Source organism: Ornithodoros turicata, chromosome 1 (genome assembly GCF_037126465.1).
Source record: "Ornithodoros turicata isolate Travis chromosome 1, ASM3712646v1, whole genome shotgun sequence".
NCBI classification, from domain to species: Eukaryota; Metazoa; Arthropoda; class Arachnida; order Ixodida; family Argasidae; genus Ornithodoros; species Ornithodoros turicata.
The window spans coordinates 103,191,537-103,209,763 of NC_088201.1; the positions used below are offsets into that span (position 1 = coordinate 103,191,537).

The 18,227-nt window shown below is 43.1% G+C and overlaps 1 protein-coding gene across 2 annotated transcripts in view; it reads right to left on the minus strand.

Annotated features, from left to right (window-relative positions):
- The window catches only part of LOC135378525 (sulfhydryl oxidase 2-like), a 78,509-nt gene extending 76,162 nt beyond the window's left edge, over positions 1-2,347 (minus strand). For both annotated transcript variants that reach the window (XM_064611578.1, XM_064611577.1), the window contains exon 1: positions 1,984-2,347. In XM_064611578.1, the coding sequence (XP_064467648.1) occupies positions 1,984-2,239 (256 nt within the window). In that variant the 5' untranslated portion in view covers positions 2,240-2,347. The remainder of the gene's footprint in view (positions 1-1,983) is intronic.
- Between the last annotated feature and the right edge of the window lie 15,880 nt (positions 2,348-18,227).

Below are 18,227 nucleotides of genomic sequence, written 5' to 3' on the forward strand. Positions count from 1 at the left end.
TGCGGGGAGATAACAGAATCGCAGGTATGCCGAGGGGATATGATATGGTGACTGGAAATGTAAGACAGAAAGGGTGGGTGAAAGCCATCAAGGGGAACAAGTGGGTCTTCGATACACTAGATGCTGTCGATAGTAAGTTAGATAACAGCAAGTCGAGAGTGTTCCCAGCAGAGTTTCGAAGCGGATTGAGCTGCATAAGAGATAAGTTGAAAAGAAAAGACGCTTTAAATCTGGCCAAACCAGTGTCACAAGAAAGGTCAGGGAGGCACCAACCGATGTTGGGAATATTAAAATCGCCATACAGCTGAAACGGGTGATTAAATAGACGTGGGTGTGCCCGATTGTCTGTAGGTGCCCAAGCAGCAAAATGTACTGAAAGTCGAGTGCAGTGGGGGTGGACGGTATGTGTATTATCAATGTTCTTTAGCTTCACGAGTCTGTTCAAGGCCTTCCACGTACCCGTCCACCCCTATTGCACTCGACTTTCAGTACATTGTGCTGCTTGGGCGAGATCACCTTGAGGTGGGATGTAGCAGTTTCCTATGATGAGTGAGTGGTTGGTGGAAAGAGTTATTTCTACCCAGACAGCTTCATGCTCGGTTGCTAAGGGTACATTTATGCTGCAGCATCGCTGCTGGCACATGGCACATCGCTGTTTGGCGATGACGAAACAAACACATGTATCTCTGTGGGCGCGTTCATGCTGCAGCATCGCTGCTTGCCAAAGATGCACGCCATGATCATCGCCACAACAATGCTGCCAAACATGTTTGAACATGCCCGGGGACTACCTGACTTCTGGCGATGACAGGTCAAACACAGAGCTTTCTGTTGGTGCATTTACCCTGCAGCCTGGCTGCTCGCTTATCCTCGCCGCTGCTTGCCGCTCTGCTCGCTGCACCTAGGAATGTAAACATGTTTGTCTTCCTGGTATCATTGATGACTGGCGTCTTGAAATCCGACCTGCGATTGGTTGTGATGAAGTCGGTTTCCTCCTTCCCACTTTTCCTCGTTTTCATCCTTCCACAGTGAACGCTGCTAGGCGACTGATATAGCGAAAGCGAGCAGCATCTTGAGCAATCTGCAGGGTAAACGCACCCTAGCGGTTATGCGAGCAGCGATGTGCTTGAAGGTGCAGCGAGCAGCGATGCTGCAGCGTAAATGTACCCTAAGTCAAAACGCTGATGGGCAACGAAAGAAGAGCGAAGAGCGACGAGCACACCGACACTGTTTTTTCTTTCATAGTTGCGGTCGATGATGTCATGCTTGACGTTGCATGAGAGTGAAGTGCAGGTTCCGTCATCTGCTACCATGGGACATTTCGACAAATCCCTCGAAAACGGCTTCGTTATTCTGAATGAAACTTTGACAGTTGTATGCGCACAGTAGTTTGGGTTCAGTTTCGGAATCGCACGGCTGTACGAGACCGTCCCTTTATGGCGCACTGAGGCGATGCGATGTATTTAAACTAACGCGGCTAGCATTTTAACGATGAAAGGCTACCATGACTCGGATGAAGCACTGTATAGCTTACGCAGGCAAAGTACGTTCATCTCTAGGCTTTACGCCGACGGGAATTTGTGGGCAAGTGCTAAACGACGCGTTAACAGTCACATGACCTCAAAATTGTGTTTTATATGACGTGTGCCCACGAGAAGATGGCGGTTTTGCAAAAAGCACGAGCATGAAGTTAGTTACAAAAATGGCGGGTTTATGTCACCCCTGTGCTCTCCAAGCAGCGTGATGTGGCGCGGCAACACCGAGGCTTCAAAGGTGCGTTAAAGGAAATGCTAGCGCGTTTAATACCAAAACTGGAACGAACATATCAAAATACTGTGCCTTGCCCCAATCTACGTGCACGGGATGGTTGCATTTTTTACTTTTCGAAGCGCTTTTTTTTTTGTCCCAATCATTCGAAGTTCAATATTAAGACACATCTGAAAAGCAGTACGCACAGAAGAGAAGCAGAGCATTTCATCCTACCTATAATGTCCTTGGCAAAGGCTGCGAAGATCGGGGCGTAACGTTGACAGTGGCCACACCAGGACTTGTAATAATTGATCACCCATACGTGGTCTTTCCCTGTCAATACATCGTAAAAGTCTGACGAAGTTACCTCCTCAATGTTCACCGCGTCTTTGTAAAGGCTTCCACTTGCTATCCGCACCGCGGAAACGCAGATGAAGAGCAGGAACGCGGTCCTATTGGCAACCGAGAGAATGGATTCCTGACGCGCCATTCCGAAAAGTATTCCCGCTTAAACAACGAACCGCTCAGGCACTCGAAATAAGCTGATAGCTTGACTCCCAGTTCATATAATACCACCAGCAGGCGTATGTGTCTTCGACTGCGTACCTCCTTTTTGATCTCCTCAGTATTTGAACTGTGGAACGAGGAAACAGAGGAAGGCAGATATGAAGCAGGAATGTCACACGTTCAGATAATAGTCCGGATATCCCCCACGCTCTGTGTAACAATAGCGGTACACGAGATTTGATAACAGCAGTGTGTAGACCTCTTGTAGCAATAATGTAGTTTTGCGGTATCAGAGTATTCTTACGTATTTTGTTATTGTGTTCCTATCGTGCATTCAAGCGATTGACACTTCCCAGCGGAGCAAAGGATGCTCTCACTGTTAGAAGAAACGGTATAAATGAGGTATGAAAAAGGCGCATACTTCGGATAAAAGACGTAGTTTATACCACCCCCCTGATATTTACATCTCCGCAAGGGTATAACTGGAGTCTATGTCGCCAGATTGCACCTTACGGCATCTCGCGAGGTATACTTGACTGCCTTCGTGCGATATTTATACCTATCAGCGACGGGCTTTATACCCACTCGTCAGTGGCACCCCCGCCATTCTAGCCACATATTTTCGAAGGTATATTTTGACTTGGACAGATACGGAACATGGACGTATGGCCAGGAGGACGGAAGCCAAGGCTTTTTCACAAGAACTGTGTGTCCACCAGCTCTGCGTAATTGAAATATCTGGTGTAAATCATATAATCTGCGACATAGCAGCGTTGTAGTGCCGCAACTTTCAAGCGCACCCACGGGTTGCGTTTCTGCTGTGTTTTGTTTATGCGGAGTGTGTGCACTGTAACTGCATGGTGTAACTTTACCTTGCCGTTTTGTGTGCAGAAAGTGGTGCGTCCTTGTTTCAGTCTGTCTGAACGGGCGTGCATGTTTATTTCTTTGTTGACTGTAGTATGCTTGTGGATTGAACGCACGTGTGCGAGGTGCAAATCCTACCAAAAAAGCGCCGTCGTGAGGGATGCGTGAACACCCTGTCCTTACAAGTCAACGCACGTTAAAGTAATGCATCCAACGAAATTCATTAATGCTTTCTAATACTGGCATACAAATGTAGCACACGTTTGACTTTGGGGAGGCTTTATGGACTGACTGGGTAAACGGAGGTGACCAAATTATCCAGAGAAAAATTTCTATGGATCGTCTGGCGAACGTTAACTCCATGAGCAATGGTCAACTCGCAAAAAGTAACTTTCAGCATTTTGGAGTAAAAATACTTTGTCCCAAACTGACAACCCTTTTGTGATGGAAAGTGAGGGGAAGCAGTTCCACATGTTTGTTTGCTTACAGCTGAGTGTCTGAACAGTTGTACCCAACAGCCATACAGTATTTTCTGTAGGGGCTCAAATTGAAAATAAAATAAATGAGCTATTGATTAATGCCTGATGACACACACACACACAGGAGTAGATGTATAACTTGTCGCTGCTTGTCTGAGCATTCAGGAAAAGAAACGTCAAGGGATATTAGATTACTTACTGTCTTGCTGCACCTGATGAGTATTGTTGCAGCTGGACAGACTTATCTTAGAGTACAACGTAACAGCACTAGCATAGTGACCGTGCTAGGAGCAATTTAGTGTGCCCCTACTAGGTGAGGGCCATACTTCAAGTCAAGAAATGCAGAAACGACACACTATTTTGTATGACTCTATCACAATACTATTAACTAGTGCTGTGTAGGGTGTAGAAGTGAGTATTTAGACCATGCAAGAACACATCACTGCAGAGGCATTTTGTGTTCTGCAGGAGTTATCTAAGTTTTCAAAACAGCTCCGTCAGAGAACAGGCACATGCTTGCACGTGTTACCTAATTATTTAAATGTAAAGGAAATTGCTAAAGACAGAGTCTTGTCTTGTGTTCATTGAGAAACGGCTAAAAGTAGAGATTGCACAGATGCTGCTTCTATGAGTTGCATAATAGACAATTTCTGATTAGTGCAAAGTGGGCTAATGACCCCACAAAATTTACATCAAGGACTCGCAAAATTTAGTGGACGACAGTATGTGCCCTCCTGCCAATTTGTGATCAACTATGCAGCAAAAATAAATGAACTTACAGTAATAAAAAAATTTGAAACGTTGCACAAACATCTACAGCTTGCAGTCACAGTTGTTTCATGATTGAACCTCTGGTATAAGCCAAATGAAGGTATTCCTGCATGTGTGTGGGTGCACTTAGTGCGTCACGAGTTCAGATAACATCCACAGTTTTGCTGCGGGTATGTTACACATCTGAGCCTTGTGTGTGGATGGACCTTCTGAGTTTACTTGCAGCTCATACCTCAATTATTAGCCACCCATGTCGTAAGAAACCTCCGAGAATAATTGCAGTGCAAAATATAGACACTGGAGCCTCCCCATCTTCAACACCCGCAGTACAGTCGAAGTATGTCCTACTTAGGGAGGTGCCCCAGTTACAGAATAGTGTAAATAAAGTTATTAGGGATGTGCCAACCGAATCCTCGAATCCCCAAATCCTAGGCAGGGATTCGAGATTCGCGAATCCGAATCTCATTGCCCAAAACCACGAATTGAATCTTTCGAATCCACCAACCAAGTATGCTTGTTTCTGTATAAAATTGGCACCTCCAAGCCTGCTTAGCCAGCGGTTCTCGCGGCGCTACAAAACCACAACATAAAGCTCTGATATTAGAACTTTAAGAGTAACACGGTTTTTCTTTGATTGTTTCTTAGTTTTATGGAGGGAATTCAGACTCCTCAGTTTGCACAACAACATGTTAAATAAGTTACAGTTAGGAAGATGTATATGCCCAGATGTTGCAAATGTGTTGCATGAAGGTTACCTCAACGTTGAAGTGCTGCAGTGATGTTTCATGCCCACATTCTCGTTGTAGCAATATACTTACTTCTATATACATGCTATGTCTCAAAGATCGCGTAAAGCTAACATTGCGATATACTGAAGCGATGATGGATATGTTACACTCAGGTAATGTGGTGTTTACATTGTTCACGCATGTCAATGCAACGTTGGAATTGTATTTCTTCCAAAACGCTTACTCAGCAACGTAACTTCGACGTTTGTGCAGTGTCTTTATTTTAATGTTTTCGCCGTACTTCAACAGATGCGTAGAGTTACAAGAACAGTGTGATTCTGTCTCCAAAGCAATTTGCGCGTGCTACACTGAAGAAATGTCGCAGTTACATTGCTGATATGGGGTTTGGCAATCAATTCTAATGCAATGTTGCAATTGCATTACTCACAAAACAGTGCATCAGCGACCTAATCTTAGCGTTGCAGCACTATCATTATATCAATGTGTCTGCTGTATTTCGAAGGATGTGTAGACTTCACAGTGTGATTCTCTTGCGAGAGCAACGTTGCACATGGTACATTGAGGAAACGACGCAGCTTATAAATGTTACCTCTAGGTTTGAAACATTGTAGCAACATCGAAACAAACATATTGCTGCAATGCTGCACGTTTTGCATGCAGCATTTCCGAGGCACTTGCTCCGAGTGCTCCAGTAACACAATGTTTGCACAATCTTGTTTTATCTGTTTATTCCCAACAATAAACAATGAATGAAATCTTCGGAATTTCCCGTGACGTTCACCCATCATTTGTCAGTTTGTTTTTGATGACGTATTCAAACTTTGCGGCATCGTTTCATGCACAAATTGAATGTTACCACAATGCCTGCAGTTCAATGTTGGTGCTGCATTTTGAGACTATGCATTTTAGAAACATCACGATTGTGTTGCTCAGCCAATGTTTCACGTGCCGCAGTGTGGTAACATTACAATTAGTGTGACCATTATGGGGAGAATTAATTCAGACTGGGAGAGGCATATTCTGGGACAACACTGAGGACGTACCACGGGAGAAGACTATGGACAAAAGGATCGAGATGAGGAAAACATAATCTTAAAGAAAGTTAATCCGACCGAGAACTTGAAATTAATTACAATCCATTCTTACGCACGTGTGAATGCGCGCTGACCCTCGATATGGTGTTCTTCCATAGCATCAGAGGGAGCACAGCCCTTGAGCCCTCGCGTGGCATAGTAGTTAGAATGATCGCCTTCCGTGCAGTGAAGTAACAGAACCACCCAGGTAACTAGGTTGGTTCTGAACATTTCGAACCCGTGAAGTAACACGGGTTCGAATCCTGTCTGTGCTGTCTGCGGTTTTCCCAGAGCTTCTCGGTAGACTTTCACGACGAATGTCGGCACCATTCCCCTGAAGCCTGCCGAGGAGCAGGACAATCACTGAATATGTAAGCATACTGTGTTCACTTGCACATATATCACCAAGACTGTAGTACCCCTCGGGCGTTGCTTTTGTAACGGTGCTACACTGTAAAGTAACTGGTCATTGGCAGTGTTGCATCAACATTACAATATTACATTTTTTGCAATATTGTTGCTGTAATATTGCTGCAAAATAACGAAGCCGGTCTTTAACAATGTCACACCAGCATTGCAGTGTCACATTTCTGCAATGTTGTTTCGATAACGTTGTTACAGCATAACGAAATCAGTCATTAGCAACATAACATCAATATTGCAAGGCAATATTGGTGCAATGTCACTGCAACCATTAAGCTGACTGGGTGGGTATGTCTTGTCCCGAAATTTGTTTTTTTATTAAACAAAGATATCAAATTCTGCTTCAAAACACTTTTCAGTCGAAGACTTTTTTGCTTGACTTTTTCAGCTTGTTTTAAAGAAAGGATTCGAAAGGTTCTTGGATTCGCAGAACCTTTGTTGGATTCGGATTCGAGAAATTCTGGATTCGTCCCTCCTCTAAAAGTTGCAGCTTGGAGCTGAATTGGAACCGATCCATTAAAAGAAATATTGGTAACTGGTTCAAATATGGGTCGCACTGGTGAACTTGCCAGCTGTGGCAGATGTTTACATTATTCTATAAAGGCAGCGACTGATCAATGCCATCTACTTTAGTATACCATTTCTAAAGAATATAAAATCAGATTGGATGTTTCATCTAACGGCACCAAATTATCTTTTCCTGTGCAAAATGTATAGAACCGACCTGGTTACCTGGGTGGACGTTTTGCCACATTTCACAATCGCACATAAATTTTGCAGGAATGAATTGTCTGAATCTTACGCGCCCATTCAAATTCGTCTTACTCGATCATTCGCAGATGCTACCAAGAGAATTGTAAAAATTCGTTAACGGCAGGTACAAAGGTTGACACACTGACATGAAAATAGCTTTGTACTGGCAAGCCATGTTTTGTACGGTAATGTTGTTCCCTAGGGCTTCCATTGATCACACATCATTTTAGAACCTATCAGTTTGGTTCACCTCCATAGACGTCCTGGTGTGGCCCATTAATTTTCACCCTTCTGAATAATATCTTCCTTTTTTTTTCCATGATAGCTCCTAAATCCTGGGCACGCTTGTACGACGGTTGAGGCTATTCCTCAGTGCTGCCCTTGGTAGCTTCGGTACACTCTTAAACCCGTACCTTTTATTGTAACTTTTAGAAACATGTAACGTCTATATAGACGTAGATTTCGAGATTTATTATAGTTTACACCACTGCAACGTATATTTAGAGGTTAAAAGCGACCGAAATCATGTCTTTACAACAGCAACAGAAGTTACATCTCGGAAAAAAAAAACAGCTTGTTATAACCTATAAATGTACCCTTTACTCCGACACTGTAACGTTCTAAGCAAAATTTCCAACGACTATTTCTTTGTTAGGTTCTTGTCGTTTGTTTTTCTTCTGTTTTTCAGCATAATGCCGCGTTTCAGCCTCCCATTCGAGACGACAGTTGCGAATCTACGTGCACGCTTCTATTTTATATCTGTTTCAGCGTCATCTGCGTCGACTACATATTATCACTGCTGTATCAACACGGATTGTAAGTTTGCAGTCTGGCATACTGTTAACATGTTTCTTTCTACAGGGTGGAAAACCATTCCAATGCCGCAACCACCAAGATTTCCCCATTTCCGACAGTTTCTATTTCGCTGCGTAGCCGAGCCTGGTCTAGCCCCACTGAGAGCGGTTTCCTTGAAACTCCGAACGCTCAACATGCGTCCGTTGACAGGTGCAATCTGTTTTCATCGGTGATTTTGCTCGTCAATGTTCCTCGCGTTCATCATAGCGCCGTCAGGAACAACGGGAATGCGAGATGTCGCTACCAAACAAGGATATTTTCGGTGGGAACACTGATCTCTATCTATAGAGGCTGGATGGCGCATGGGAGAGGGGCTCGCGGAGAGGCGTGCATTCGGGCCGCCATGTTGGGAGGCCCTAAAGCGCAGTGTGCGCCCATAGAAAACAATGGGAGGCAACGGAGATTGTGAGTATTTATAGCGCTGCAGGCGTTGATCGTTGCTTGTCATCACACAATTTTGTAAGGTGCCAGTATACTGATGTATCCTAACAGTGTTTCACAGGTGTCCTGCCGTTCGATGCTTAATTACGTTATGTTTTGCATTCCGAAACTAGACCGTCACAGCAGTGCAGCGCTGGGGATTGTACTACAGTACGTTTCCCAGCCAATATTTCAACAAGAAACGATGTGAGGTTAACAACCACCATGTATATAATATCCCGTGCTGCGTTCTGGACAAAAATTGTTCCATAAAGAACGGTCCGGGAAAGGATATACTCGCATGGCAGAAAGAGATCGTTCTGTAGAATCACAGCCGTTCTTTTAGCCGTGTATCGGTTTCGTATGATTTATATCAAGCACCGCCGCAGAAAGTGTCTTTTAGTGAACGACTGCGGTGCTTTGCCTCGCAAATATGGACACACCGAAGTAGCCCAAATACGTTAAGCGTGATCTAATTGCTTCACGCAATTAGAACACGCTCGTTAGGACAGTTAATCAGGTAGTGATGTAAGCTTAATCAATTAAGTTACTTAAAGGTGGTAACACCTCCTTGAGACGCAGGATTTACCTCTTTTTGAAGTACAGCCCTTCTATGTTTGTTTGTTTCTTCCTTCATTTGTTCTGATTATTTGCAGGCGCGGTTCCTTCTCGAGTACTCACATGCTTTTGCTGAATACAACTGCAGCGTGAGCAAAGCTGCTTAGGAACGGGGGCCTGCTATCCAGTGCTGACTTTGTCATGCTTGTTATGTGGAGCACGTTCGAAAAAATGCAGCTGCACATCTGAAACTCCAATGAGTATCATCGTCATCTAAAAGAGAGCGTCGTAGCACCGTTGTGAGACCAGACACGCTTTCTGAATATCTTCTATGGCACCTTCCGCAGTTTGCACAATTTTGTTCAGCATCGAAGTCTCTCATAGGAACCACTTTGCATTAACTGTGACTCCCATCTTACATTTTGATGTGCAAGGGCCTTCTTGCACTACACACGTATGGTCTGCAACAGGATAGTTGTAGCAGGACGCTTTGGAGCTTGAAACAGTTGTGATTTTGTCATTTTGGCCCTCGTGTACCCAGTCTGCGAAACGTAAACAAAAAAAATCTAACACGATATGCTTTTGTAAAGAAGGTCACTGATGGCGAGTAAAGAGAATATACAAGTTCAAGTTTATTCAACATTTTATATCATACATTATATTATTCAACATTTTATATCAAGTTTATGCAACCTCAAGTTTATTAAAGTTATTTCTTGCACTTATGCGTTTCAGGATACAATGAACGTGCAGGGAGGTCACAAAAGACTACATTTATTGTTTTATGACCTTGCTACAATAACAATATATATTTTAGGAATGACAATGGACAGGTACTCTCTCTAAATTTGTAGCACTCAATTTTAGGTTAGAATGAGCAATGAATAGCAACTTCCCTGCTGGTATTTTCTTATATACGATGAATTTTGAATTTAATGTGATCAAATATGTGTTAATATAATAGTATATATAAGAATATAATACGTGATAAATGAATGTGATCAACAGTAGATGTAAACAACACCAGTAGCCAGAGAAGTGCATTCTCAAGAAATAATTTTCTTCTTATAGCATATATGTGCATGCCTATTAACTGAAACAATTATCACGGTTCTCACGGTTTTAATTTCTGAGAGTGTACTGTAGAGACGGCTTAGATCTACAACAGTTAATACAAGGTATTATATACTGTGAATACATTTAGAAATCCTATGTGACACATACTTTCTGGAGGTGCTGTGGTAATCTAAGTTTGTGGGCATTACGCAGGTTCTGCACCCATTTCTTGAGTATGTCGAGGCAGCTGTGAAGTAACCTGCATTGATGATGATGATTCAAATTTTTATGGTGCATCGACAACAAAGGAAATAATACATCAGAACATTGGTTTGGGTGCAACCAGTTAAAAATGAATATGTTGTTTAATAAATGCATTGGACAAATGTTAAAACATCAGTTTAAAACATGGTTTACAATCCCTGTATCTTCTAAAAATTAAAAAGATGAAAAACTCTTCTAAAAAGAATATGGGGAACTCTTCTAAAAAGAATTATAATCTCTAATTATTATATTGCTGGGTGAAGGAGCCTAAAGTGTAAGGTGTGTTTCTGATGTGAACATGTAAGAAAATATGCAAAACTGAGAGAGGCTAACCACAGTGCGTGCACTGAGGTTGTTCCTTCCTGTAAAGTAGAAACCAGTGGATGAGGAATGTGATACTTACCTGTACACCCAGCCGTATCACACTACACAGATTATTCACTGGGTAGCCCTCATGACGAAACCTCTATTGAGAGACCACTTTTGCCTTAAAAACTGCTTCAAATAGCACGACACGCTACAAATTATTACTATCGTAACAAGCTGACGATACAGCTCAGACAAGGGCGTTATTCAAGTCGCGCCACACCACCGTTACGTATGATTCTTTGTCACAAATCAAACCAAGGCACAAAACAATACCAATACATGAAAAAAGGTGACAATCGTGGTCTCATTATGACGTAATACCGAACTTGTGCGTGAAGGTAATTCAAAGAAATGAATGTGGCACTTGCTTCCGCAGAGAACACCGTGTACCATGCTAGCAATGCATGCAAAAAAGCGCTCGAGTGCTCGCACATATATTGATGACAACACTACCTGTGTAGTGTAGCGTGTTCTTTCAAGCATATTATGCACTCAAACTGTATTTGCCGCCGGGTAAAATGCAAGTGTGCTCGATTGAACGTCGGAAGAGCGATCAAGCAACCTGCATCCAGTGCTCGTTTTGGACAAAAAAAACACTTCATAATGGTCAACTAAATATACAGAATGAACGCCTATTTATTCCTCGATAAAGAGTGACTCACCTGTATAAATTTAGGCCCTGTAACCTTGCCAGTACGGTTGGTACGACCGTAATTGCAAGAAGTTGCCATGATCGCTGCGGCGACTGTTGTGAGCACCGTAAGATGGCGGCCGGTTTCTTCACGCTCGCGCTCCCTATCCGCGATCCAGCCTTTTACAATCGAGATCAGTGGGTGGGAAGGTGTAGTGAGTGCGAAAATTGCAAAGAATACATAACCGAAAACGAACATAATGCACTGCAGCTTTGGTTCACACAGCTTCCTACACTGGGTAAGTGTACATTTTATGCTATGTACGTGCATTATTTTGATAGCAAGAGCTGTTAGTGCATGTGTGTTGTGATTATCGCAAGCGTTCTGCGGTCCTGCATATGAACGCCACTTATGCTTGCTACTTTTCGGCTCTTACTTGGTCGCCAAGTCAATACACCGGCGCGCATTTTGCGAGCTGCGGATGTATTCATCGATATCTATAATTCGCAGCTTCCTGCTTGCTTCCTACGTTCTACGACTCAGTCGCGGAACGAACGCCTTCCCGCATTTATGATGTTCTCTCAGCGTACCTTATGCTTTCTATGGATGTAATTTAGCAAAACATTCTTTCGTCCACGTTGCTGCTAAATGCGGATGGAAGCTCTGCATTGTTCCAAATAGAGGTACACAACGCAACAAGTTTTACCATATTGATGATGATAATTAGGGGTTTCATGGCGCAGCGACAACGAGTTTTATCTTTTGCTAGCCTCCAATTTCATGTATGTAACGGTCAGATCACAATTCGTATGTAATTTGCTGCTAGGTATAATGCTAGGTATCATGTTTGCAGATGGAGCAGAATTAGATGCCGTAAAAAAGGCCGCGTCTTGATGTTCATGCGCCACACGACACATGGATAGAGGAAAGTATGTGATCTTTATTTATTGTTTTCCTTTTGGCATTTGTGGTGGCGCTTCCCTGCTTGAAAGGTGTTCCATAAAACTCTAAGTAGTGCTAGAGGTTATTTATTGGCTACCTGCTTATTGTCTTCATCCCAGGAAGTTCTTCGGACAGAGGATGGGGAGGGCCCATCAGAAAGCAGTATGTGAACAAATAACATATTGAATGTTTCCTTAAATGTTGCTCTCGATGCCCAAACTTTTGTTCCCAGGATCCCACATGTACGTTCACATGCCGTCACCAGCGCAATGGAGTCCTTCACAAACTGGTCCCAGAGCGCCTCCCACGCTGCAGTGTCTCCTGCGTTACTCTACACTCATGTTTCCTTAGGTTGTGTGCGTTTTATGTAATACTGTATCGCCTTTTGCAACGCGAAGGTGGAATAAATATTTTTTGCTCCGTTTCGTTGTGTATGTTCAGCTTAGCAAAAATAGTTCAATTGTTCTCACTCGCTGGCTTCCTCGCACTTTTATGCATTGCTTCTCACTTCTTTCCACATATTTTTGGTAAAGCGACCATGGCTTCTCCTCACATCAGAATCGCTCGTGTGCACAGTGTGTCAGCATGTGACCTTTCAAGTGTTCGTAACATCAGGCGTGATATAATACCTCTAAATATACTTCTGTTTTTCTAATATACATATGTGCAAGATCTCCTTTTCTGTTGGTGCATTTTGGTACCTTGGTGTGTTCTGTAAATGCATCTCGATGTCCGCACAATGTACAGGGTGTTTGTTTATATTCGCAGCACAGCAGCGCTCATTTGGCAGGTGGGTTATGTTTTCACAAATTAGTCCATCCGTAGTTACAAACATTTCCTGACGCATGTGTTTGTAACTACAGATCTATCAATTAGCAAAATTCGCATAACCCACCTGCCAAATGAGCGCTACTCTGTTGGGAATAAAAATGAACATCCTGTATAAAAAGCCGCACGTTGGCGTAACATTTACGAGCAGGTGCTGGATTGAAGGCCGTAACCTCTAATAAGTGTGTTTCCTTGTAACTTTTATAAAAGGTACTACTCAGAGGGTACTTGGTAACTCCTAAAATAGAGGGTAAAATATTGCGATTTTTTACCCTTTACTAAAGGGTACAGAGTTAAGAGTGTAGTGCTTTTTCCACATGGTACTGCATTCGATGCTTCTCTTTCTTAGAGCACTGGCAAAGCCACCGAGGGCACCACTGAGGAATTGCCTCAATGTTTGTGCAAGCGGGCCCTGATCTGCCTTTTTACCAATTTGACATGCACTTTACTTTGTGACATAAATAGAGCTCACTTCACGGAAATAGTGATAAGGGCAAAAACAGATGAAACACGTATGACGAGGTGGAAAAATTAACTAGTAAAGCTAATTACAGTTTAATATGTATGTTTCCCTGACATAGCTTCTTTGTACAAATGATTGTATGTGTTTACTGGGACACAGTGTATATTCAGTTTCAGAGAAAGTGTGTGCCTTACATTTTCAACAAATTGGGCCTGAACAATGTCACTGAGAAAGATTACTGGCACGAAATACCTGTAGAACGTTGTTACTCTATGTCACGTTCTGAGACACTGATGGTGCTTGTTGACCATACTCTGGTCAAGTTGGCTTTTGCCGTTAATACATTTTTGAGCATGTGGTGGCAATGATGGCTTTTGTAGGGTTTGGTTTGTAGGGTACAGGTTTCAGGCGGTGAGGCCGGCTTGCCGGCCTAATGTGAGGGGAGGTGTGGTTTTTCCCAAGACGAAAGAGCAAAAGACAGAAGAGCGCTGGTTGTCCAAATTGTTTATCTCTTAGCAGATGTCCCTGTGTGCCTAAAAAACTGCAGTAATGAGCAGAGCTGGGAGCAGCTAATTATAAAGAATTTACAGCAACTAGTTACTTTTCCAGTTCGCAACCATCAGCAGTAAGTTTTTCAGCGGACACTGAAAACAAGGAACTCCAGTACTGTTTGGTCCTAGACGCAAAGCCCCAGGTCAACACAAGAGCTGAAGTTATGCAAATTAAACATTCAAAGTGACATAAAGGGAAAATATTTACAATGATTCTGAAAATATCAGCAAAAAACACAATGATACAGTGTAGTAAAACAAAAGGAAAGATCGCTTTGAAGCGGCACTGAAGAACACATTTTGCACAACTACATTTGATACAGAGCTATTCAAAGCCTCATTATATACTAGTGAGATCACCCGATTGTTAGTGGAGTCCCAGATTGAAGGTCACACATGACCACAAGATTCAAAGCCATACAAACTAAACATTCATCACACAAGGAAACAAAAGGACAACCAATCTTAAAATACAAGCAAAAAGCACAATGATACAGCATAGTAAAACAAAAGCTAAAGCAAGACTACTTTGACGCTGCATTGGGAAGCACGTTTGGCACAACATTTGATGCAGAACTCAATGAGCTCAGTTCTAGTGAAATCCTTGCATTGTTATGGAAATCCTAAGTTCGAAGTGATACATGATCGTTTCCTGTGATCATTTCATACCGTGTGCTCACATAGGTTGCCTCATGCAATTTATACAAATAAAGCAGGTCATGAAATTCCTTGTAGTCGTGAGGGCCCTCTATCAATGTCACATCCTTTGTGCATCTAACAAGATAGGCATGGTAATGCCCATCAAAAGCAAGAGTCTTTAGGAACTTTGCACATACAAATACATGCTGCTGACAAAGAGGAATAGCTGTCACTTCTGCGAATTCTGGCAGGTCACCATTATACACCTTTACAGGGAAGACGCACCTCACTCGAAATGTCCTGCTTGCTACTGTTACTGCCTGAACAGTGCTGACACCACAGTTGTGCAGACCTAATGCTTCGAGCCTTTGTTGCACAAGTTGTGGGACATCACTGAGAGAGGATAGCTTGCGTCCAACTGTTACTACCTCATCACGTGGGTGTGCAAGGTGATACATTTGGTTCATCTGGTGCCTGAGGCAGAGGGATCTACATACATTAATAAAATTGTGTGTTTTCCTCACTAATGACTTGAAATATTGGTGTTTGGCCTCGAAACGGATACAAGATTGCTTTGACAGTGGCCCATAAATTAGCATTAAACGAGGTAGTGCACCAGATAGTGCATCTTTGGAATGCAGTTCACGTCAGGAAAGGCCTCGTGAAAAGATGGGTAAAAGTGTGTGATCTGAGTCTGCAAGAAGGGAATAGTATGAGCAGTTACCTGCGGGGCACACACAATGTCCACCACCACCCTTAGGATTAGGTACACCTGGTACGCAGCATTGTTCATTGGGATAAGATCTGCAATCAGAAATGAAAAGTAACGAAAGAGGCACCACTTTTCCGCTGCTGACCCCTTTATGCCAGCTTCTTTAAATACAGATGCATACGATATGGTTGGAGGCCTAGACTTTTTGTCATTTCCTTGAAACTGAAATTCTTCAAGCCTTTTGTTCAACATAGAAAGGGATACAATGCCATCCCGAATGAGACTCCTCATGACATGCTTTAGGACAAATGGCACAACACCCTCAAATATGTCATGCATAACATCAGGAGGCAGGCACTTTGTCACATCGAAAGTGGTCAAGGGACTCATACAGCTTTCTCCACGTATTCCATAGACAGATGACAAAGAGGGATCGTCCTTGACAAGCGAGACGTGCCGAGCATGCGATTCTCGTGTCCTCAGTGTGAACTCATGCTCTTGCCATTTAGCGGTTATATCAGATTTATGGGCCATGCAGAACCTGCAAATTAGTCCACTGGAAAAGCACTCTTGAAACGCACGTATCTGGTGTGAGGCAAGGTTATCTCCAGAAACATAGAGGACGGAACCATAATTTCGTTCGCCACACACAAAGATCCCCTCAGTCTCCATCTTTTTCAGGTCACTCAGCAAAGGTTTCATTACTTGTGTGAGACCGTGCTTTTTCACCAAGGAACATTTTGCAAGTAACACAACGTGTTTGTCCTTAACTTTTGATATGGCACTAAGAGGGCTGTTTAGAACGGTAAAATACCCTACCAGTATTTTGTGCTTTCCCCTTTTGCTTCCAATGGGATTGCAAACCTCGAAGTCATCAAAGTACAGCTGGAGGGCTACTATCTCCCTGCCATTCCCACTACCAAAAAAAAGGGTGTGTACGAAAATCGCTTCCATCTGTCACATCCTGTAGTAAAGAAGAATCATGTTCTTCATAATCCACAAAGTCAAGGCCATGTGCCCTTGCGAGTGCTGAAATAACATCAACAATGGATACATATTGAAATGTCTCTCCAACACTTTCGCCCGTGTTGTCGACAAACGGAATGGTGACAGGAGGGATATAGTCGAATTGGCCTTTCCAGTGCTTTTCTCGTCTCCACTTAGAGGAAAGGACACTGAGGTCATCAGTATCCACACTGCTTAGCTTCTCCCTGAACGCATCTATGTACTGGATGATGTCGTCAGAAATTTCGTTAACTGCTGCTTCTGGTAACTCTTTCCACTTTAAAAGCAGTCTGGAAAGTTGGTTGATAGGATTGCATACAGAGGTAGTACTACTGGAAGAGCAAATAGAAGGTGGCTCTTCCATGTGACCAGTATCAGAGGCGGTAGGAGGATCAGTAGAGGAGCCAGCAGCAGAACCCACAAAAGTTTCCAATTCCGGGTTGTCGTCATGCTGTCGGATGAAGAGGTGACCATGGTGGCGTTTCACATGCTTTCTAAAGGATGAGTAGATCCTGAAAGTCTTTGCACATCCTTCAGAGAAGCATCTCCAGTTCCCTTCACGGCTGTGCCAAGTCGTGCAATGTCTCATGAGTGCCCTCAGTGACACAGCTCTCTGGTTGCACTTAGAACACACGTGTATCTGTGCACTTGCCATCTGAAAATAAAAAGCAAGCTACCTTGGCTGCAAGGCATTGCATACACACGCACACACAAAGGCTCAAAAACCTGATCAGTGTTTCCTGAAAGAACCAACTAAGAACTACGTGTGCTAAACACCAGGGTTGCAGGGTTGCCATTCTGGAATCATTCCACTTTTTTCAAAATAGCAGCAATAATACACAACTAAAGTGGGTACGGAACTGCTTGGATGCCCCTCTGAAAACTCTACTTTCGACACGCCAGCTTGTCCTGTCAGTCAGTGAGCCCACCCTCACGCACCACTAACCCATCCTTGCTAAAGAGGGAAATACCATTGAATCTTTGGAAAGAGGGTCTGTGTTCAACACCCCAACGTAACAGAGAAAAGCCCTATGCAGTGACTATTAATGTCCTGTACTGGTAGGGCAGCGTGGGGAGCAGGCTCAGATTTTGCCAACTGAGGGTGGGACATGCTAAGACATGATCAGCAGGACAGCTAGTAAATTTATTATCTAATATTTCGTATTGAAACCAGCATGTATAGCTGCATAGGTGTCGCTCTGGGGAAGAAGTACACTGCTCGCAGGTTCTGTAAACTTTTGTCCAGCACTGTACTTTACTTAGCAGAATTTAGATAATATGCACAATGTCAGTATGGTATAATACTAGGGGTACCTCAGCAAGTTCCCTTTGTGCTTTTGCTGCATTTCTTGGTTGGCAAGTATCACACCTGTTATATTTTATTTATTTCCGTCCCTATTTTATACTTCGCCATTGATTGCCATATTGAAGAAACAAATAGCCCTGTCAATGTTGTTCCAGGAGTGGGAATTATCAATACATCTCCACCCCGAGGAACTGAAAGGAATGAATTTGGCAGACATCTCCAGCTTGCAGAATGGAATTGAAATTGAATGGACAGCCCT